The sequence below is a fragment of the Copadichromis virginalis genome, linkage group LG12 (assembly GCF_057382275.1).
Source record: "Copadichromis virginalis isolate Kocher_CV1m ecotype Utaka linkage group LG12, C_Virginalis_male_GT1.1, whole genome shotgun sequence".
In the NCBI taxonomy this organism is placed as follows: domain Eukaryota; kingdom Metazoa; phylum Chordata; class Actinopteri; order Cichliformes; family Cichlidae; genus Copadichromis; species Copadichromis virginalis.
Genome location: NC_140629.1, coordinates 10,178,915 through 10,203,348, shown reverse-complemented (window position 1 = coordinate 10,203,348; position 24,434 = coordinate 10,178,915). Strand labels below are relative to the sequence as shown.

The following is a 24,434-nucleotide window of genomic DNA, read 5'->3' as shown; positions in this document are numbered from 1 at the left end:
GCCAGAGAGCTAATCAAGAGAGAAGCTGTTTTACAGTTACAGCTCTCTTTAATGTCCAGCCTTCAATCCATCTTTCACCTCTCAATAGTTTTAAAGTGACAAAAATTGATTTCTAGGGGCCTTCTGCCTCTTCCTTCCAAAACTCTTTCCCATTCACTTTTTTCACTTACATTCTTAGCTGATTTATGGCCCTGTTGTTTTTTTCTGTTTGTTTTATTCTTTTTTAACAAACCTCTCTGGTTTTGGTCAAATTTGCTGTCTGAGCAGAATGAACTGGAAGCAAATAAATACATTTGGCTTTACTTTAAATTACTTCTGCATCACTGTGTGCACTCTAAGAAAAAAAAAACTATAAATGTAATATAAGTATAAATAGTAAGATCTTTTGGATGTTAGAAGTCAAGATGGGTTTAAAGACCCTGGCTTGATATGACACACCCTTGGGTTTTCCTATAATTGACAGCGGTCCACCCCATTAACATGACTCCTAGATTAGTTTAAGTTTTGTATCTACATATGCCCTATTTCATGTTAGTAACATCTTTCTTTGTGTGTCTGTGGTTGTTTCAGCTCGCTAACAAGTAACAAGGGATGACAATCCAGACAATGAGATGGGAAAAAGTATAATTAAGCAGAAGACACAAGAGACAAAAAGCTACCAACTAACACAGGAAATGAACATAAAAGCTGAATTATAGAAATGCAGGAACAAGACTGAACTTCACAGAGAGGAAAATAGGGAGGATGGGACAAAAGCTTGCAGCTGTTTACAGTAAAAGCTGTAGATTAAATGACATATATACATTTTTTCACCTATTTTTTAAAATGTTTTAACCTTCAGAGAACTCACCTTAAACCTGAAGACAGAAAAAAGTGCTCATGGGTATTGTTGTTTGCCTAATGAGCAAATACATCTTAACTGTTTGACTATTTCCAGAGATCTGAAGATCCGGGAAATGTGAAGAATGCTTCGCATCACCTTGAGAATCTTCAGCTTCAAACCCCCACACTCATCCCCACAGCCCAAAGGTTATCTGCTGCCAGACTCGTCTGCATACACAGTTCAGCTGTAAACCACACTAATGCCTGAACTGAAACTGTTGAATCATGTCCTACAGATACATACAACAAATGCACGAACCAGGACTGTGACTCTTGGTCATGGACTTTAAATATACTAATGAAAAGAACATTTTCTACCCCTAAAATGGAGTAGAAAGAAGGGAATACAGATTTATTAAATTGTTTTAGACAAGGGATATGGCAAACAGAATATGACCATGATGTTAAGGCATCATCAGTTTGACACTCATGATCCTTGAGATAGAATTTGCATGACCCTATGTACTTTGAAATTAGTGAATAGGATCAGCAAAGGTTCTGAAATTGTTTTTTAGTGAATGCAGCTCCTTTCTGCATAAATGCATTTGATCTGGACCGATCAATCCAATAATTACCCATATTTTAGCACCCATATCGAGGTACTTCACACAACTGTGAAGGCCGATCAGTCTATATATGGTTTGAGTAACACATGCTGATGTATCTATACAGGTTTTTTTTTGTTTTTTGTTTTAACAGAAGTTATGTGAAACTGCAGAGAGCAGGAGAGAAAAACAGGAGGTCTCACAAAAGAAACTCAAAAAGAATCCAGCCAATATTCATTCAAAATAAAATGAATGTTTTGGTTCTGAAATGTTCCTGGTTGGATTTGAAGCTGTGCTAAGGATGGAACAGAACTGCTTCAGAGATATAATGTCACAGTCATGTAAATGATGTATTTAAGGGGCTATGACTGAAAAGGTTCTCACAAATCCTCATTTATGGATGGTTGGGCAGGACCTTTTGTGCATACTGGGTACCTTTAAAGGTCCTGTTTAACATGCAGGGCTAATGTAACCATAACCAAAGAATAAAACAAAGCTCTAAAGTGCATGACACATGAACTGTGGTTCACTCCAACTTCCTATATACACTTTTCAGCATCCTAATAGCCTGTGGGTCACCAGTGATCTGTTTAGGGTAAAGATTGGATAGTTAGGTTCACATCTTCCCCTTAATTTACCATTTAATATAGAATTTTCACCTGTATGGTATACGCAAATGGAAATCTTCTAACAGAAGAACTGGGTCCAAGATAAATGTGGAAAGGTTCATCTGAAAGATAAAAATATTTTTGAAACTATGCTTGTTTAACATGTAGCAAAACAAGCAACCTAACTCCTGTTCTATGTTGTTCACTGAGGTTAAGAGGTGCCAAAAATAACACCACTTTGCTGTCTGAATATGAAATGAAGGGAGACTTGCCAAACTTGAATTTCTCATGACTCTTTTTGCCACCTTGAGACATGTGGTCACAGTGTGTTTGATATCTCTTTTAGCACCTCTGCTCCGCTGCTAAACTACATTCCTCCCACCTCCAAAGCCCAAATATGTTCACTCACACTAACCCGTTACCATTAGGCCATTCATCAACGTTCAACTGTCCAAACACGAGAGGTGTTAGGGGAGACAGTGCGGGCAGACAGGTTTGGAGGGTTTCCAGAGATCCTGGCTGTGAGTATGTGTCAGCTAAACGTGGTCAGACTTATTCTGTCTTCATAAAACATTTTCTAAAGTTTGTCTGTGTTTATGTTTTCATTTCGCAAATATTATTTTACTCTTTTTGGCTCTCTGGGGTCCGTTTTAAAAGTACCACAACATGCTTTGTGTTTTGACATAGAAGCCTATGGTCGATTAGACAGTGTTCCTCAGGAGCTTTGCCAGTGAAGTGATCTGGAAGATCCAGCAGCCATAAGAGCTGGTCTAATGATCTAAATATTAAGGAAATGTGCTTCAGTTCTTCCTTATTAACTCTGTTAGCATAAAACACACCAGACCATCATTTATGAAAGGACATAAGATGTTTCTGTCCCATAATTTGCAGCAATGCACCATCCTACCATCAATAAAAATAGATACCCATGGACTGATAAGTGATATATATTGTGAATGTTAATTAAAGTGAATTTTCCATTTCATGCCACAGCCTGCTGATATGACCAGTATAGAGCCAGAACCTCCTGAAGAGATTATAGATCTCGTATGGCCTGATAATGCCTCTGGATGCCGCAGAAAGAAGTGGAAACTGTGGCTGGAGAACCCTGCTTAGCCTGCTGTCATCATGACCTGACTTAGGTTAAGTGGAAGATAATGGATGAGTGGAGAGATGGATAGGATCAAAACAGGTTACACTGGTTATATGACATGTAGGCTGCCTTATCTTATTTGTGAAGGTTGTTGTCTGTACATAGCCTAAAAGGAAAACCAAAATTCTCATCTTCTTAGGCTATTGCAACATCTTCTGTATAAATTTTTTTAATGTTCTGGGCTCAGACATTTACCAGTCAGTGTGGATGGCCTTGAATTTACTCATCCAGTGAAAAATATGCCCACATTTACCATACTGGGTTCAACCTGATTTCATGAATATTTTAGCATGGGTCTTTGATCTTTGACTGCTTGATAATGTGATGATGGATGTTGCTGACATAGGTTATGGCGATTGTTTGTTTCAGCTTGCTGGTTGGATTTTGTATTTCTATGAATTAAATTAAATTTTGGTCAATTTGGTCTGATGACTATACATACAGATCTCCTGCCACAATGTTACAATCTGTCAGATAACCCCACTGAAAACTGACCCAACCCAGGACTTAAGCTTATTGTGATGGAACTTCCTTTCCCTATTCATCAAGCTTCTCTTGCCTTATTTGGCACCCAAAAGGATCCATCCAGCAATGTGGATGTTTTACTGCAGAGAGTGTGTTACTGGGCAGTGACCCAGTGGAGATCTGTGGGTTTATCCACAGTGGCAGGTTTTACACACAACTCATGGGCCAAACCCACAAATAACACCAGCCGTCTTGTTTGCCATCATTCTCTGGCCTGTTTCAGATTACTGGCTGACTCTTTGAAGTAGGCCGATGAACAGACAGGGTTTTCCCCTGCTTCCCTGATAGAAAAAGACTGGGTCATCAACAGTTCTGCCACCCACCACATATCTTGAATGACCTCTGGTTAAGACGTGTGCTTACTTAGGCATCTGATCAAAGAATCTTGGGGAAGCTGTAACAAAAGGTCCAGTGTGAGGCATTTCCTGATTTCACAGCAGAATCCTCACTGTACTACAAACCTCAGTGTGTTGCCTTTGGAAAACTGGCCTTACCGCTTCATCAAAGGCAACAACTTGAAGTTGTAGCACACTATCAGACACAGAATACTGAGCTTCAGGTATAGTTTATGTTCTAAGGAAAATAAACTTGCATATATCTGTTACAATTTGAAAATGCCCCAATGATCATACACCTAGAGAGGTAAAAGTTTCCACTGAAACATTTATATGAATGGTTTTCAGTTTAAAATGATACAAAGTGCATATGTTAGTGTTACAAAACATCAAATTTTGAGCCCATCTGGACCTATGCAATACTGACATAGATATTGGTTAAGTGCATCTATCTTATTATTTCTGTGGTGCATCACCTAAAATGATTGTTCAACAGTGCGGTGGAGCAGCTAGATGACACTACTATCTGAAACAGTGCAGATTAACTCTTTTCATTTAAGTTCAGCCCAAAACCATCATGCAGTTCTGTGAAGCTCCAGTTGGACTTTGCCATATTGCCAGCTGTAATTCAATAATTCTGCACTGGCTGTGTTTTCTTGACCACCTTTTTAAAAACCATTAGAATTGCACAAAACAGTTCAGAGATGTAAATATGAGACGAAATGCTAGCAAAATTTTTTACAGTTGTACAGTTGTAATTTTTTGCAACAATGCACAGCCAGCTGGGAATTGTGTAAATATAATAAAAATGCAGTAAAATGTTATTTAGTTTAATCAATACCTCATCAAAACATTAAAGAAAAACAAAATAACTGATAACCGAAATCACATGGCCATTTCCTTTGAGAAATAAGCAAAAAATATTCAAACAAAACTTTATTATGCTACACAGACAAAATGCCACCACATTTTTACAAATCACATATTACTCCTCACATTTGGTGTGTGTGATGGGCCGTCAGCGATGGTGGTGACTGGACACAAGCTCTCCTCTGATACAGCTGTGGTCAAATCTAATTTGGTATTTGTAAGAGTGCCATCTGTTGGGGACATCATAGGTAATGGTCAATATTCGGGACATTTAAGGTAGAATAAGGGGCGAACTAATTTTGCTCATTATATGGGATGTCCCGTAAATTGAGCAAAATAGCGGGACAGTTGGCAATCCTGTTCTACATCTAGTCAGCTGCAAGTTAATGCTAATGTATTAGTAGGCTACAGTAACTGCTGAGGGCTTTTGCAAACATAATGTTACTCTCAGCGGTCTGAATTAGCCACAGTCTTTGATAGCACCAGTTGTACATTGTCAAATAGTTTGTTATTAATTTGTAGAAACATAGTGGCCTAAAACTAAGTTATATATTTGACTTAAAAATGGAAAAAATGCCCCCAGCAAGCATTTCATCACTGAATAATGGTCAGCTGGTGGCCTTTTCTTGCTGCCTTGTCTTGGATGTCTTGCAGGTTCTGACATCAAAGATATAATGTCTCTGTCAGCTGGACATACTTCTTAAAATCCCCTTACCCTGGACTAACTGGACTTCTAGTAAAGGACATTTTCATTTTCAAGAACTTTGGTTTTAATAATGTTTCTGTTGTTGTTATTTGTATTAGGACTACATACAGTAAAATTTCACACACAACTATGTTATGTGACTTCATACTCAATGCTATCTCCTCATGCTGACATGCTGTCCAGCCCCTCCTGTGTTGTACACACGTGTGGTACAACTGTATCCCGAACCTGCCGCCCTCACTCACACAAAGTTTTCCCTGCAGTGTCATGGACCATTGAGCAATAAAAAGTCTGTAACCAAATCTAGAGTCTAATCCAGCCGGGAAAATCACTGGCTGCTTCTCCACAGAGCCGAATCCTCCCACACTGTCCCCATGCAGCACTGTACAGAGAGACCACATCAGTGGAGCAAATGAAACCACAAGGCACGGCAATGATGTGGGAAGACAGAAGGTTTGTTTGTTACACAGATTTCACTAGTGGTGCTGCTATGGTGTTTGTTACAGTGTTTATAGGAGGTGGGGAGTGGAGGTTAGGGTCCTTGAGTCGGCCAACAATATTGAGTATACCTCTATGCAAACCTAAATGCAGGATCTAAGACAGACTGTGTTATACAAAATGGACTTTATAATTTATACAATTTGACCTGAAATGAGTGAGTGAGCCCATAAACCCATTAGAGAAGAGTTTACTAAGGTCAGACCAGGGGGCTGTTTTCCCATAGACTTTTATAGGGCTGGAAGTCTTTTGCAACCACAGTTATCGTCCTCTTGGTAGACATCAAAAAGAATGCAGGTTAAAGGCACTTCCATGCTGCCTTCATTGTTCAGACCCAGAAGCTATGCCCATCTTTTATACTGTGGTTTAAACCTTCTGTTGGCTCAAAGGGACGAGAGCTAAAACAGTTTATTTCAGACACCTAGGCCCACTATAAGACACAACAACACACACAGCAATGATAAAAGTGTTGACTTTTTTCTTCTTAGAAACACTTCAGTGTTTTAGTGTTTTGAGCACCATTGAGCATCTGGAATATTTCCTTTTTGAAGACTAGAAGCCATGTTGTCAGTCAGTGTTTGCTTTATCAAAAGGCATTTATGATGCCATCTAGAGAGCTCCTCTCCCAACACCTTTTCACCTTCAGGGTTCACTGTCAGGACTGTGCATTCACTGGCACCTACAAAGATATTATGCAGTCCTTCATGCTCCCAGACCTGTTGAAGAAACTTCCACTGATAACCTCTATGGCATGTCTGAGGTACTTGCCTTTCTGATCAAGTAGCTCACTGTCTGCGGTGTCAATATAGGGCACCACTGTAAGGATGTGTTTCCAATTTCTCCTGAGCTATAAAAAAAAAACTAAATGAAACAGCGCATGAAGCAGCAGAAAACTTGAAGAAAGCATAGATGAGTAGATGCAGGCTTTTTAGGCTTATCACTCTAAATGGTAAATGGACTGGTTCTTTTAACACTTTTCTACACTATCTGAGCACTAAAAGCGCTTTACACAACTTACCTCAGTCACCCATTCACACACATTCACACAAGCGCTTTTTTTCTATGCTTTCTCCGTACGTGCTTCAGTCTAACATTCCTACACATTCATACTCCAATGGATGCACTGGAGACGAACTTGGGGTTAGTATCTCGTACAGATATTTGGCATGCAGACTGGAGCAGACGAGGATTGAACAACCAACCTTCTAATTAGTAGATGGATTTTACACTACAATGTAAAAAAACAAAAAGGCTGAATGGACAAATCATGGAGCTGACAAATGAAACCAATATGGAAGTACCAAAGACAAAAGAAAAAAAGGAGAGCCTCAAAAGCCTCTTTGATTGACAGGTGTCCAGATACAGGCAATTGTAGCTGGTAGCGGGTCTGCTAGGCCTCACCTCCACTAATCAGGGTCACTGAACTGGACCTCTCCACTGGGTTTGTGTTGTTGGTGCCTTTTGGAGCATTTTAATGGAATACCTGAAAATAATATGGCCTGCTGCGCAGTACAGTTTTTTCAAGAAGTTTGTGCAACAGTTTTGATAAGTTCAGTTGTTGTGTTTTATTTGGCTGTTTACACTATATGAATTCAATGATAAAGTTTTTTTATATATGAAAACATAATCAAACATAATCTGGTCCTTATCAGGTCCTCAGATAAACAAATTATACTTTGTTATTATGTATTTAACAGAAAAATTAGCAAAATGCAAAAGCAGTGAAAAACTAAATGCATGTATTCCATATGTATCAACCAGGAGCTGATAATCAAATGCACTTAATTAATTAATCTGTAGCAAACGTAACCAACTTTATAAAATCAGACGTTTTGACAGTTTTCTTGTGCCTTGAAGTGGAAAACATTTAGTATAGCTGCCAATCTTACTAGGAGTGCATGTCCAAGTGTATGAATAATGGGTGTGCTTAATAGACAGCACATTGTAATATATCGTTATATCATGTGTTGCTGTTCATCTCTCTGTGTGTGTGTGTGTGTGTGTGTGTGTGTGTGTGTGTGTGTGTGTGTGTGTGTGTGTGCTGTACCCATATAATTAGCCGATATCTAATAGCACTCCACCTCCTGGTCCAAATTTGACCAAATGTTGTATAAAACTGGTTTCTGGACTTCCATTTTGAAGTCCAGAAACCAGTTTTATACAGTCTATGGACAAATCACACCCTCAAGTACAAAACCTGTCCCAATTCAAACACAGAATGGAACAAAAGAGTTCTCTTGTAAATCAAGGTTTTATACATTTTTTGTGTGTTTGTATGCTACTTCTCATAAATGATCTTTTACAGAAGATGCGATCTCACAGATCCATTGTTGGGTTCTTAACCTCTTAATCCCCCTTTTTAACCTCTTAATTCTACAAGTTAACCCTAATACGGGAAAATGCTATGATTTAAATATAATTTTATAGAAATGATAACGTGATTAGGGTAACTGTAAATCACAAATAAATACACTCATTTTAGTGTCTTAAATAGTTTTTTCCTCCTGTGTCACAGCCGTATTTGTGTTAAAATAAGAAAATAGTATAAAATAGGAAAATAATTATTTAGGAAAAAAAAGTAATTTTTAGTGACACTTTGAATAATTTCATATTTATGGCGATGTTGCATATTGGTGCTGTATTATAAATGGCAACTTAAAAATAATAATAATAATAATTTTAAAGTGAGCCAAGTCTTGGTTATTTGTATATCTCAGTGTTGTTCGTGTGTAATGTGCTGTTTTGTTTTGTGATTAATAAAGTTGAATTTCACTCAACATAGGACAGCACTTTTCTCCACATAAATAAACCCCACCCACTGCCGAGTGTCACAAGGAGTTCAAACGTGTCAATAAGCAAATCGGCTTCGACACAAGCTGGGAGGCATTAGAGAGTAGTGGACCTTCGGCTGATAAACAAGTATAACAGCTGTTTGCTCTAACACGCTTTGCTGACTTTTTTTTAAATGTGCAACTGTTTTTATTTTGTATAAAATTGTAAGGTCTTCCTAATAAAGTTTCTCTTTGGAAACCATGCGCACTTTCTCTGAGCTGTGCGTCTCAGCAGCGGTGCCTCAAACTTTTCCAGGAGGAGATCCGGCTCCCTGCGCGACTCTCCTGTCCGGATTCACTTTGTTCCCAAATGCATCCACGGGAGGACCGCCAAACCGAAGCCTGGATTCCAGTGTAGATCCGATCCTTCGCACATCTACGCCGGAGAGCTCTGCGCTATTTTCTCGGCCTCGTGAACTTGTGGAAATCGAGGAAACAGCAGAAGATGAGCCCAAACTTTATTTAGAAGCCAGTGAGCTTTGGAGACAGTTCCACAAATGCGGAACAGAAATGGTCATTACAAAATCTGGGAGGTAATTTTCTAACATTTACGCATGAATGGAAAGGTGTTGATGAATGCGTGCTTCCTGTCACGGTCTCTTCTCCTCGCAGACGTATGTTTCCGCCGCTCAGGGCCAGGTGCACGGGGATGGACAGAAAAGCCAAATATATTCTCCTCATGGACATCGTGGCAGCTGATGACTGTAGATATAAATTCCATAACTCACGCTGGATGGTGGCTGGCAAGGCGGACCCCGAGATGCCCAAACGCATGTACATCCACCCGGACAGTCCGGCTACGGGAGAGCAGTGGATGTCCAAAGTGGTCAACTTCCTCAAGCTGAAACTAACCAACAACATATCAGACAAGCATGGATTTGTAAGTTTTCACCTAACACCTTGTTTTAAAGGTGGCTTTGAACAACCACCATGCTGTCAAAGAGCGCATCAAGACGTGCTGTTTATGGTCTTTTAGTGAGCAATAACACAGAAATCCAGTAAATTCGCTCAATGCGTAAAGTAGCTTGGGGGTGCTGGGAAATTCTTTTCACTTAAGTGTTACTAACGCTTTCCTTTTATTTTTGCTATGCACTATGCTTCCAATTTTGAGTTTTTCTAATTCTTTTCATTTGCAGACAATTCTCAACTCGATGCACAAGTACCAGCCCAGGTTTCATATAGTAAAGGCACACGACATCCTAACGCTGCCTTACTGCACTTTTAGGACATATGTGTTCTCTGAGACTGAATTCATCGCAGTTACAGCTTACCAGAATGACAAGGTAAGGAATTCTCTTCCCTAGAACAAAGTGGAAAGGAAGGTGAAGACTTTGAGTCTGCAATCATAAAGAAATGTTTCTTTTGTATCAAATATTAGATCACACAGCTGAAAATAGACAACAATCCTTTCGCCAAGGGATTCCGAGATACTGGCAATGGAAGGAGAGAGAAGAGGCAAGTTATTTCTTATAAGTTACAAAAAAAGAAAATACTATGTACATGTTTGTTTCTATATGAAACCAAACCCTGCAGTACCTTGTTGTGGTTGTGTAGAAGTACAAAAAGGAGTAAATGAAAATTATATGTATTGGTGATAACAATGATATTAAAAAATGAAACATCATGCCAATAACATGATAACATGTGCTTATATAACTGTTTTTTCTCAAACAAAGTTAAAACAATAAACAAAGTCATCAATGAATTTTACTTATAGCATTATGGACACTTTTTTTCATTCTTTCCTAGAGACATCTAGGAAAATACAAAACAAAACCTAAACAAAATTTCCTCAAGTGTATTTTTTATGTGTTATTTATCCTATTTTGTTTGTGCAGTTTTAATTTCTCAACTGGAAATTCAATTTCAGAGTGTTCTCTACTAAAAGAAATCTGAATCCAGGTAGCTGTGACAATTCTTTTTACTGCTAGAGGAGTCAAATGTGCATCTAAAACCTCATGAAGTAATCACAGAGTATAATTATAAACTCAGTGCTAACATCCCCACATTTCTTGAAAAAACACAGACACTTTGGCCTCAATTTGGTAACTGCAGCCATCAGTATTTGTAAAAAAATAAAAATAAAAAATTGTTGCTTTAGAAGAACATTTTTTCCCAGTAAGCCACTAATCTTGTTTACGGAATATTACTATAAATTTTAGCTTCCCATTAAAAAAGGTCAAATGTGTCTTTGCATGCTTTGCTTTACAGAATGTCTCTTTTACTCTAGGACGCCAAATTTCACACATAAAATCTGTTTCTGAGCTTCTGAGTTAAAAACAAAACAAAACTGCGGAAGTTCCGTTTTTTTACGACTGAACACCAAAGTAATGTCAGTTTGAACAAAACTGCCACAAGTCACTATTACTCAGCAATGATACGGGTGACCTTTTTCTTCTTATTGTGTTATTCTTGGTTATATCAGGAAACTACAACACTCATCCCACAGCTCTAAAGAGACACAGCTGACTGACGTGAAACATGAACCTGTAAAAGACTCTCCACAGCATTCACACAATTCCAAGTCTTCAGGTGAGCGAATTCACCACTTCACCTGCGCAGTATTCATAATGTCAGTGCAACCCCTATGCTATAAAAAACACAAAAGCTTACAGAACTAAGAAAAGGGTTTAAAAACGTGATGACCATGATTACCGTTGACTTTTCACAGTTTTCGTGGTATTTTAATTTTGTTAATACGATATGATTGGCTCAGTTATATATACACTTAATAGAAGATTAAAAAAAATAAGTACACTTAAAGTTAAACATATTTTAACTTGAATTATCTTTGCTAAACTAACTTTGTATATGAGTGACCTATATATATATTTTTTTAACCTGTATTCAATATTTATAGGCTGTGTTAAGACAGTGATCTGACATTATCCCATACAATGGAATTTTGTTGAATTTTTGTTGTTTGAACAAGTATGAATATGTCTTGTTTCTTGTTTATTTTGGTTTTGCAAGATCCCCACGAGAGTGACAGTGATAAGGACACAAATTCTGAAGAGTTTCCTGGAGAAGAGATGTGTGAAACACACCAGGAAAAAGAACCAGAGCCAAAGGTTTCCATCACAGAAGCAACCATGCAGACTACAGCCAGGATCCACAAAGATGTGGACCTCGGACAAAGTCATGTCAGCAGCCTAACAACTGACCAAGCAAATCGCTGCCAGAAACAAGATGCAAGGACGGAACAACTGTCTGATGTCTCCACCGGTTTTGCATACAGCTGTGCTTATTCTCCAGAATTAAACAGATATCTGTGGGATCCCAGTGTTTCAAATGGCCTTTTCCACTCATCTCGGCTGAACACCTGGCACAGCTGTGCCAACGTGGACAGAGTAGTGCCATGTGGATTGAGTCCAGCACTGACTCCTCTTCCTATTAATCAACAACATGCAATGGCACAGGTACATAGCAACACAAAACACAATTTGAAAGCTATATCCAATGACTTCTGCATAACCTTAAAAAAATCCATTAGGGCACCCATAGCCTTTAAGTGCCTGTCAAAGTGAGGCATTAAGGCTCACATGATGAGACTTGGAGCATAGGAAGTATTATTAGTAATCAAACTTAAAGAATGGTGTGTTTTAATACTTATTATGCATACTACTGTAGGTAGCATTTAATTGTTGTAAAAAGTGCAGATTTAGCCTATTTTAACTGTTAACTTATACTTTATTTATCTTTTTTTACTTTAATTCAACTACAGAGTAAATATGAACAGACACATGAAGCACAAATAGTGTTTTTTATAGCAAAACTTAGTGCATTTTCCATTGGTCATGTTTTTAAGGTGCTTACTACCCAGAATGCACAACAAGTCTTATATCTGTTAAAAAAATGCAGTCAGCATTTCCAAAGAATGTATTTCCAAAGGCTGGAGAGAGGCGCTTTGACCCTCATGTGACTGCAACTTTTTGAAGAGTCTTTCTGACCGGTCATACATGTACAGACTGGCACACTCCACATTTAATACTAAAAGAAACACAAAGGACAAAGCACTGGTTATGTTTTAACAACATATATAGCTGGTTTGTCTGCACAGGAACCTTAAAGGTTGGAAAGGATAATTCACTGTCAACTAGTGTGTTACCTCACTGTGGTCTCATTGGTTATCCTAATTTAAGTAAATATAGCCCATTAATTAATGTAGTGAAGAGCAGAAAAGTAGGATGTCAGATTTTATTTTCAAAGTTGTACATTTTTTATTAAAATGTCTCATAGTTGTGCATAACTAGACATCCCACCCCCTCCCTCACCCTGCAACCCTGAAAAGGATGGGTAGAAGAGAATGGATGGATGGATGTTGTTCATAATTTTAAATAATAAAAAATTATATTTTTCTACAAATCAAAAGGATTATTTTAAAGAAATTACAGCATAATTACTTGCAAGTTTAATGAAGAATGTGTCTGCTTTTTACATTCTGTAAGTACCCTCATGTTTTATTTTTAACTCATGCTATAGATAACTGAGAAAATTGTCTTCATCTGTATTTTTTTTGACTTAACTTCATATTGTTTGAACTACTTTTTAAGTTTCCAGAGGCTGTGGATATGCCTTAGTTTAGTTTAGTATTTCAAACAGTTTCCAAAGGGATTTGCAGAGTTTTCTATTTTTAAAAAATGCGTCTATATAGATACTCTATATAACTGAATAGCTATAGTTGCAGGATTACCTGCATTTAAGTACCCCTGGAAAAATGAGTAGACAAGTACAAGTAGGAATTCTTTGAATTTTTTTTTTAATTAACACTAAAATGAAAGCCATTCCTATTATTACTTGATCTACTGTACTTTTAGGTTTTTAAAAATAATACACAATACAATAAATACTCATGTAATGTATTTACACTTCTAGAGCATTATGTGTGTTGTAGGTTTTTTTCAGTCTTTCTGGACTGAAAACCACTCTTGACCTGGGCTGTTGCTGTCCATGATCCTCGGATAATCTTTTCTATCTATCTTATTCTTGTTATCAGGACCTGATGAGCCTTTCACACTTTGGAGGATTTCTGTTTTATCCTAATTCCAGCTTCTTAGCAACATCGGCCCACTACCTCAACCCACAAGGGCAGTCCGGATTGGATTTCAGAGGCTGTCCAAGCATCCGCAGTCGGGATTACTTCTCCTCTCCGGCAATATTTTCATTTGTTCCTGCAGCAAGTGGCAGTTTCAAATATCTCACCCCCGATTGGCTTACATGGCCTAAGATGGAGGAAAAGACAGAGCAGGAAGTGACTGGAGCCAGGATAAGTAAAGAACAGTGGGAGTCTACTGACCTGTGAGGGAGTTCTGCTGCTTGTTAGTGTCCCTGCATGTGGTTGTTGAGGTTGTTTCCATAACCTTCTAAATTCCTTATTTGGTGCTCTTTTAAACTCATAAGGAATGGTTGTGTATCTCACAAGTCATCAGCAGCTTTGATGAACAGGTAACAAAGACTTTTCATTACAACAAAATACACCCTACAATATTCTAGGGTGTGTTTTTATAGAAACTCTGCTGTCTGATGCATTATATGCTTATCTAATGCCTCCTTAATGCAGGTTCATGTTGCTTTGTGAATGAGGTTTTGCCAAATAACGAAAGTAAAATACATCAACACAATGTCTGAAACAATGGGGGCTGTCTCCATTTGTTAGTTTTCCCCTCCAAAGAACATAAATCTAAATACATTTGTTTTGCATTTGTAATCAGAATCTGATAACCACTCGGCGCAGATCTGTATTCTCTGTCTCACCTCTTGCTCACCCCAAATGTAAGCGTACCACACTGTCTAAAAGACTTGAGCCTTTTACTGCATCTACAGTGTGTTTGGGATCCCTGTCATGCTGAAAAACAAAGTGGTTAGCCAATTAGACCCTCTCCAATTGGTTGTGCATGGCGGATGATAATCTGAACCCTCTTTTCTGTGTTCCATCAATTTTAACATGGTCCCCTGCACCACAGGCTGAAACTGAGACCCCACTGTGTTTTACAGATAGCTGTAAACACTCACTGTTGTACCTCTGTCATTATGTTTTCTACATACTGACAAATGATGAACCAAAAATTCCAAATTTGGATTCCTCACTCCGTGAGACCGTTGGATGCTGATTTTTAGTCTAGTTTGTTTTTGTTTAATTTGGCACACCTCAGCCCTTTCTCCCTGTTTCTTTTCCTTAAGAGTACATTTTTTTGACAGCCACCCTTCCACTCGGATCACATCTGATGAAGTTTCAGAGAACAGTAGATGAATCTTAGTGACATTACTTCTTTTAGACCTGCCACTACTTCTTTTGTCTTCCACTTGTCTAGAGTCCTCAAATCACAACAAACTTCCATGTACGTATGAGAAACAGTTGGTTGTAGTGAATGATGATGATCCTTGGTGGTGCTTGTTTCATACCTGAAATCAAAATGGTAGTTGGTGTTGAGGTTTAAGTTTTTTTTTGTTTTGTTTTTTTTAATGTTTCGTATACATATATTTTAGTACGATTAAAAATAAAAAATGGAAGCCTAACTCGTCTTTCAACCTCATCTATTGAAAACATTACAATTTTCATAAAATTTACTTTATTTTGGACTACAGCTCCATAGGACCCAATTCATTCTGATGAGTGCCTCTGAAACTGGGGATTCAGAGATGAGTTCTTCAGTATTTAGAAGTTCTTTGAAGATATTTTGATTTTGCCCATTTTATATGTGCAGTATACTGCATGGTGGTAAAATCTACGTACTTTGCTAACCAACTTTGTTGGCTTTGACACAGCTCATTTACATGTTCTTAAATACTGATTAAAATATTGAAGCTTGACTGTCCTTGCATCTAGTATTCTTGTTGTGGAAATGTAAAATGTAAATTAGTTAATAAATAACATCTTAGATCATGATTGAAATGATATGCTGTCTGATGTATTACATGAGTAATGATTTAATGACTCTATAAAGACATGCAGAACTTCTTGATGCTCACAACTTGTAATCGACCAGTCATTAGCCCAGGAGCATGCCCTGGGTAATCCATGCTTCTTACTCTAATAATGACCATAATTTATAATGTGAACTGCTTTTTTTTTTTTTTTTTTATTCAATAGAATATGAAACTAGCCTCTAAAGTTCTGAAGGAAGTGTTTACTGAGGTCACAGAGAAAGGAAGCCAAGGGTTATTTACCCACAGTGTTCACCCAGGTCTTTCTGCACAAATAGTCCTCCATGTTAAAACACTATATCACCAAGATTTACAAAATAGACTTGATTTTTTTATTCAAAATGATTCAAGTGAGGGACTGAACTGATAAACCCAGCATGAAAGTGTTTACAGAGGTTAAGACAGAGCCACTTCCCACTAGACTTCAACAGAACCAGAAGTTTTTCTTACAACCACATCTATTGCCATCTGGTGGCTGTCAGATAGAATACAGGTTTAAGGGACTTCTGCATTGGCTTCCCCAATCTTCAGTTAACGTTATTCCAGGTAGTAAAGTTGTAAAAGTTGTTTAACTATATACAATGCAATACTCGTATACAATACACACATAAAACAATTCAAGTTCACAAACCAAAAAAACAAACAAACAATGTAGAGCCATTCAAGCATCACTAGCAAAACAAACCAATACATTTTTTGTACTTAAAAACACAGCTGCAGCTTGTTTATAGATACGAGTTGAGGAGGCACACCAAATGAAAATTCTGACTTGGATCTGTCATGATGAGCCTGCTCTATCCATGTATGTTTTTACTGCATCTGCAGTGTGTTTGGGATCCCTTCAGTGTTCCATCAATTTTGACATGGTCCCCTACACCACAGGCCGAAATAGAGAGCCAAACCACGACAGAGCCTCCACTGTGTTTTACAGATACAACTCACTATTGTATCTCTGTCATTATGTTTATATATATATATATATATATATATATATATATATATATATATATATATATATATAGTGACATAGAAACATTTGTGCATAAACTACCTAAAGCTATATCGTACAATCAAGACATTCTTAATATTATCATATTATGATATTAGGATATCAGGATATACACGAAGCCAATTTGATTTAAAAAAAAAAGTAGCTCAACGGAAACGACTTTCATCTCCGACGCTCATTGATGACGCCATTCACACGAGACGGCCATCGAGATCCAAACAAACATCTTTAGCTGAATGTGGCTAGCCAAATGTTACCATGAACAGCTTTGAGGAATAGCTTAGTAGTATTTGGAGTTGACAATGATTTCGGTCAGCTATATTCTGATGTGCGGACAGTTCCTGCTGCTATTAACGGCCATATTGTTACAATGTTTGGAAGGAATCCACTCGCAAAATTCGACGACAACGGAGACTCCTGCTTCTTCTCCCGGTCCGGTTTCTACTTTGCTCCCCTCCAGCGAACCGCCCGACAGTGCAAACTATACGGATCTCGAGTACAAACCTCCGTCACCCGTTGTCCTCTGCAGTTATCTGTAAGTAACTCAGATGCTTTTAACTGGAAGTAGCTATTAGCATGTTAGCATTGGGCAATGCTAACTCTAAACTGACACAGGACTACGTTTATAAATATGTCAATTCATACCTACTTACGCACCAGTAACACTGAACTGGAAGCACCGCATTTCCCACCCCAAACTTATTTTTGGTTAGAAAAACATTTGTTCATAGATTACAATATAATATCTTCAAAACTCGGGCTGTCTTTACACATTTCAGTTTGGCTTGACTACACACCGTAGTTTCTTTGAACTATACCTCTGTGTCTTTTTGCTTTCTTTCTAAATTCAATGTGTGGTGAAGACCGGAGGAATTCATCTACTGTCAAGACCCTGTGGATCACGCGGGCAACTACACTGCCTATCAGGAGATGGAACATGTTGGTTGCATCGGGGTAGGTATTGTTGGTGTTTAGGACATTGTACTGTTAGTTAGTGTTGAGTAATCGAGAACATGTCTGACTTTGCGCCTTTTATCTCTACCTAGTGGGGTGGCCAGACCCAAAAAGAGGTGAACCACACACGGGTTTTCTGCACTGCACTCGATGATATAGAATGTGCCGGACCCAGAGAGTTCCTCAGAGAGAATGTACCCTGCATCAAGTAAGAGATGCCACACTGGATAAACAGCTGTTACCTCATATAAAACCATCTTAAGTTCTCTGGGTTCATTTCAGAGTGGATCTGCATCATATTTAAATGTTCAAACATTGCCTCTGTTTCCATATGCATCCAAAATATGTAGAACAAACAGATTGTTGTTCAGTGAATGTAAACATGAATCAGCTGCTTTGCTCAGTATTTCCATTACACCAGAACACATGAATCACTTGGGCTTTGATTTACAGTATGTATGTTGAAAAGAATGTCTGTCCAGGATTTTAGTTATCCAGGTCATGGTAGTCTTGAGAACTTGAAAAACGAAGGCCGCTGCACTTCAGGTTTATGAAGAGTTTTCACCTCTCATCCAACAGGCTTCTTCAGATCTAAAACAACAAGCTGAGTGGGCCAGCTACTTAACTCTTAGTATGGTTGCACCCCTTTGGAGAATGTCTCTGAAGGGTTGTTGACTACTATTGACCTACTGTTGAGCATGTGAGTTGTCAAATGAGCCAAAGTATTTAAAAGGATGTCATTTTTGTCTCCAGGTCCAATGAGTCAAACCTCTGTGAGACATTGCCACACCCCGCCATCATGTGAGCTATTAAGGTCGCCTGAAGCAAGTTATGAGTGGGGTCAAAATGCCAGAAAAGGGATCTTAAGACTGCACTGTAGGTGGCTCATAGCTTCTATATGAGGCTCCTTTACTTCTCTCAAACCTTACTTCTCTGTCCAAAATGCAAACATTGGCATTCTGGAAAGAGTGACCTTTATCCTTTAGATGCAGATGTACAGCTGAGCCTTGTCCTGTTGAGATGATTCTATGAATTTGTAGCTTGTGTTTGGGTGTTTTGTCTGACGGTGTTGTTAGGTCAGAAGTAGGCGGTATAAACGGTATACGGTAGAAACGATATAAATTTGGCCAGCGGTAGAGATTTTGACTATACCGCTCTACCGCGATAGCACGTGTTGATGGTGTCACCAAGCGGCGCCTGTTTTGGTTGAAAGCATTGGAGCGGCTGCAAACAATATCATCTGCAAATTATGCCGGGCGACAGTAATAGCAAAGAGACGACGCACTTTTGGAATATGGGGAAAGCCAAAAACTTTGCTTCCTCCACTTCCGTACCATTGATTCATTAATGCTAAATTCTCTCGCAGCTGCTCTATTCCCATGTTCTTGCAGTATGTTAATGACTAACCTCGTATTGTAAATGGATTATCTCAGTTGTCCTCCTGACTGAAGTTTGGTCCGTTTATAGCATCCTGCCATGCAGTTGCATTTGTCCCTAACCACCAGAAACCCTACGTTAACTTTTATCAAATGGAAAAATGTTAGCGTTCATCCTTCAGCTTCACTGTGCTAATGTTATGCTAATGTAGCTGTTTTGGTAGCAATCACGTAGGACATCATTATACACCAGCTAGTCCAACTTCAGTAATTCTACAAACATCACTGCTGTTTAGTTTTCTCTCTTCATTTATGTTGGAAGTAATAGCAGAGCTGTGCGTTTTAATTTTTTCAGAAATCTCTCAGTCAGAACATGGCATATCATGTTTAGCTTACCAAAGTCGTACTAGAACATTTTTTGACAGATTGCTGCGCGCCGTGTGCTGCATAAAATTGGTTTCAGGTCAGTAAGCACAACCAGAATTCATACATAAGGCACACTGTCGATTTTTGAGAAAATTAAAGGATTTTAAGTGTGCCTTATAGTGTGTAAAATACGTTGTACAGAAGAAAAGAATATATCGCGATATATATCGTTACCGCACATGCTTCAAATTATACCGTGATATGGATTTTAGGCCATATCACCCAGCCCTAGTCAGAAGTACATTGCACTGGAACCCTGTTTGGCAGCAGCATGCCAAGGAGTCATTTTTAACCCAGGGCGATCCAGTATATGAATGTCATTCTTGTTAATCTGCATGTTTGGCTTGATTTGTACGCTGGATAGGGCTGCTCAATTAATCGAATTTTAATCACGATTACGATCTGGGCTTTCAACGATCATTAAAAATGACTGAGCCGATTATTAGCCCCTCCCTCATTTATCCGCGACACCTTAAAGGCCGGTCCGTGAAAATATTGTCGGGCATAAACCATCCGTGGCGCAAAAAAGGTTGGAGACCGCTGATTAAGAGGACCCGAAGGAAGCTCGGAAAGCTAAGCAGAAGTTATTTGGAGAGGAGAGTGACTGCTGTTGGTTGAAAAGAGAGGTAAAAAAAAACTTCAGTGGTGTTGCACACTATTTTATATTATTTTTTAAAGTCATTGTTAACCCTTTAAATCCGGTCAGAGCAGCACGCTCCGTTTTGTGTAACTATTTTTAAATCCCTGTAGAACCTGAACCACGTAAGCTAGCGCAATAATTTGTTTTGCATATGAAACCAGAGGAGTTGTACTTACATCTGATGCCATCAGCTTGTCCTCGGTCACGGTTTCCTTCCACATAAAGCTTTGCAAAAATTGCATAAAAAGCGCTTGCAGGAACAAAAACGTAATATTCCAGAAACACGCTTTGCCGATCCGATCAGCTGTTCGTAACACTTCCCACATTGAAAAAGTCGTCAGCCCGAACTGTTGCATGTCCGCCATTTCCTGGCCGAAACCGGAAGTGACGTCATTTTCGCGGAAATGTAGTTTTTTACTTGTAGGCCTTAAAAGCCTACACTGGTCATGTTTGACTTTTCTGAATAGTTGCTGGGATGCTTAGAGCTCGAATTGCACTGCTGGAAATAGTTTATTTTGATGCACATGCTGTTTTCTTTGCAAATTTGCATCATAGGATTGTTTTTTTTGTTTTTCCTGCAGTATATAAAAATTGGTGTATCTCCAAGATAAAACTATGAAGACACTCAAAATAAATTTCCTGTTGTTGTAAACTATTTTTTGCAACTTTTTTGTATTTAAAGTTTTGAGGGATAAACCTCTTAAATTTCTCCAAGTAGAAATATATGTAAAAAAAAAACAAAAACGATTTTCAATTTTTTTTGTAATTTATTGCACTTTTTTGCAATTAATGTAGTTACTATGGACTTAATGCATACATATTATTAAAATATGGGCTATAACAGTTATTTAGCAACTTGAAATGCTCCCACAAATGGCACTACAACATGTAAAAAAATAATATAAGCTCTGGTGGACTTGGTTCTATAGTAGGTCTTAAAGGGTTAAATAAATATCGTCAAATAATCGAGATCTCAATTTCAGTGAAAATAATCGTGATTACCATTTTTGCCATAATCGAGCAGCCCTAACGCTGGATGCCTTTCCTGACTTGCCCCTCCTGACAAGTCAGTGTCTTTGATGTAAACTATGGGTTTTAGTGGAAATCTAGTAGCGACCAAAGCAGTCACGAGGAGGTTTTCGTTGCATCACCTTGTTTGTGACCAGTTTCAGCACATGATTGCCAGGGTGTTGTGCAGTAGTTTGTAGTCCGTACATGGGTAGCATGTGTTTAAATATATAAATGGCTGTTCCTGAGTTTCCCCTATCTGTAAATTTTTTTTTTCTAGTTTTACTCTCCTGTAGAGTTCTCACATATGGTCATAGTTTTTGATATTTACACCTAGGGCTGTGCGATATGACCAAAATCTCATATCCCAATATAAGACATCTATCGTCCCGATAACGATATAAATCACAAAAATTTAACATTTTCTGTAAATTCTGTGAATCTCGGGCAGCTCGACTTGCGTGAAGTGTTTCCAGCTGGGCGTCATGTACCTGGAGTCAAGTGTTTTAACCGATGCATGAAACGATGCATTTTTAGACATAAGTTGTAACAGCTGCCGTTTTCTTTGTGAGTATTTATTACACAGCATGCTGCGGGGAAAAGCCTGTTCTAATGTTTGAGTCTAAGGTTTATCTTTTAGCACCTGGCGGCTCTTTTTTGCTTCTAATCCTTAAATACTCTGCATACTCTTTCACATGATTCATTTTTTTTTTTTTTGCAACAGGATCTTGAGCTTTATTGTGAAAGGTTTATGTGGAAAATAAACAAGCGGACAGATTAAGACAGAATCTGTGTCAAAAGCGTAGATGTTCCTGCTGACTAATTTCCTTGGCACCTAAGTGGGACAAAAAAAATACAACACCAAGAAAACACTGTGTGCTCAATTTTCACTGTTTACCTAACAGATGAGGTTAAAATGATCTTTGCAGTGATTCACTTGTGAGCCATTTGAATATGGAACGCCAGGACTGCCATAATGAATTAATTAAATACACCATTAAATAATTAATTAAATGTGGCAATAATTAATTAAAATTGGAATTAATTAATTAAATAAATAGTTATGACACATGTAATTAATTAATTATTGACACATTTAATTAATTATTTATGTATTTCACATTTTAATTAATTATTGACACATTTAATTAATTAATTATTGACACATTTAATTAATTAATTATTGACACATTTAATTGATTATTTATGTATTTCACATTTTAATTAATTATTGACACATTTAATTAATTATTGACACATTTAGTTAATTATTTAATGATATATTTATTTATTTCATTTTGGCAGTCCTGGCGCCTGGCTCTCATCATGAAATAATTTTATCTGTCAGCCTCACCCATCAAACTCAGGGGGCGGGGTTAACGCTGCCCATGCAGCTTCTCTAACATTTGATTGGTTGCCGTGCAAAGTAAGTCAAAACAGGTCGATCCTAGAAAATCGATTGCTTGTGTAGACTTGGGGCAGCCAGGTATCCCAGAATGCAGATCAAATCACAGGCAGCAATGGTGGTGGTGTAGTTTTAAAATACCCCGTTTTTCTGTCACCAGCTACACTTTTAACAGTGTTTTAGCCGCGAATGTCGCAACGTATGTCTGGTCAGGTTGTCAACATAGAACATGTTTGCAAAAGTGCTCAGATGTTTTCAGAGATTTCACTAGCTCTGCTAACAATTAGCATGCAGAGTGCACCGAGGGGGTACGTTAACCGGTTTGTTTACATATTCCACTCTCCGTGTTCCACATGTTGCATTCGCAGATTCTCATTTTCACCGAACGATCGTCTCTTTCCGCCTGGTCTTGTGTCTCTGTGCTTCTGTAACATAAAGAACGAGCTGACATTTTTCTCACGAAACCAGCGATCAGCTTAACAGACCCTCAGTTTACCTGCATGCATCCTCCTCCTCATCTGTCAGCTGTTTAACACCTGCTGCTAATTCAAGAAACACGCCTAGTTACCTGGTGATAGTCACAGTTTAACTGGGCAGCCGGTGCTCGATATAACGCAATGTCAGCGCATTTTTCTGCACAAGATAAGTAAATATAGTGTTTTCCCCGAGCGCAGAGCTGCTGGAGCTCGTTTCCTTACAGAGCACTTTATAGGCGAGCCAGCTTTATCAGCGGCTGATGTCCAATCACCGGCACACAGCTTTGAAACCTCAGCTGAGTTTTAGCTCTCAGTGGTTAAACGCTGGACTTCATTCACTCAGGTTCTGTCTGTCGGGTCACGTTTACTTCGCTGTTTTATTTACAACTGAGCAAATCGGTTTGGCTGAGGTTAAAGTTACGTTTCATAACTGCATAGTTTCACAGACGTTTAATGGTTCACTGGCACATGTGTTAGACTGAACTATCATCTAAATATCATCTGTTTTTTAATAGTTATTCAACTGTATTCTAAGCACCAGCTGTCTGTTAGAATGTGATTTTTTTTTTTCTCTCTCTGTTGGCAGACGTATAAAAATGCGCAGGAAAATCTGACGTGCATGGCAAACTTCAGCGACGATATTTAGGGAGGAATAAACACACATCAAACATAAATGAACCATTTGCCTGTCTCCATAATTGAGAGCATTTTCTCTTCTTATCTCAACACTCTCTCTCTCTTTTTTTTTTTTTTTTTTTTTTTTTTTTGCTTTTTCGGTCATGTTATGTTTACCTGTCAAAGGCTTGTTACAAACTATGAAACACATCGTGCAGACTTCTGGATGTTAGAAGAAAACTAATACTGCTCATGAATGAGACTAAAGGCAGGAAGGTGTCCTTTAAAACTAAACATGTTAATAGGACCTCCCTATTTATATCATAGTTTATGATATAGCACGTGTATTTCAGTAATAGCCTGCTGAGGCCACTATACGTGCTGGCCTCATATCAAATGTGAAGGCAGACTGAGTCTATGTTTGACGTTTTTTATATCTAATCTTCCTTTTCAAACATTTAAACAGCAGCGAGTCTGCAGCTGAGGGAATACAAATTCAAATTGTCGGAACAGGTTTGCTCGTTTCTTGGATTCATTTGGTGATTTATTAAATGTATAACTGTTATTCTAATCTGCTGCTGAGTCTCTTACACTTTTCTTTATGCTGTATATTTTCACGTCTCTGGAATAGTTGGCAGTTAGATAGTC

The 24,434-nt window shown here is 38.2% G+C and overlaps 2 protein-coding genes across 2 annotated transcripts in view; both read left to right on the top strand.

The window, feature by feature from the left end:
• Positions 1 to 9,095: 9,095 nt before the first annotated feature.
• On the top strand, positions 9,096 to 15,763 carry LOC146696531 (uncharacterized). Its single transcript, XM_085474131.1, has 7 exons — positions 9,096 to 9,486; positions 9,566 to 9,833; positions 10,090 to 10,236; positions 10,332 to 10,408; positions 11,379 to 11,485; positions 11,927 to 12,372; positions 13,950 to 15,763. Exons 1-7 carry the CDS (start codon positions 9,155 to 9,157, stop codon positions 14,253 to 14,255), a joined length of 1,683 nt encoding a protein of 560 aa, XP_085330257.1. The 5' UTR covers positions 9,096 to 9,154; the 3' UTR covers positions 14,256 to 15,763.
• Positions 15,764 to 17,044: 1,281 nt separating this feature from the next.
• The window catches only part of tm2d2 (TM2 domain containing 2), a 29,110-nt gene continuing 21,720 nt past the window's right edge, over positions 17,045 to 24,434 (top strand). Inside the window, exons 1-3 of the mRNA XM_085474646.1 lie at positions 17,045 to 17,421; positions 17,750 to 17,840; positions 17,933 to 18,048. Of these exons, the coding sequence (XP_085330772.1) occupies positions 17,189 to 17,421; positions 17,750 to 17,840; positions 17,933 to 18,048 (440 nt within the window). The 5' untranslated portion in view covers positions 17,045 to 17,188. The remainder of the gene's footprint in view (positions 17,422 to 17,749; positions 17,841 to 17,932; positions 18,049 to 24,434) is intronic.

Excerpts from the sequence above, each read along its gene's own strand:
- LOC146696531 (XM_085474131.1), top strand. The coding sequence starts at position 9,155 with ATGCGCACTTTCTCTGAGCTGTGCGTCTCAGCAGCGGTGCCTCAAACT. Across the intron at positions 9,834-10,089 it reads TATCAGACAAGCATGGATTT|ACAATTCTCAACTCGATGCA; the intron begins GTAAGTTTTCAC and ends TTTCATTTGCAG. Across the intron at positions 11,486-11,926 it reads ACACAATTCCAAGTCTTCAG|ATCCCCACGAGAGTGACAGT; the intron begins GTGAGCGAATTC and ends TGGTTTTGCAAG.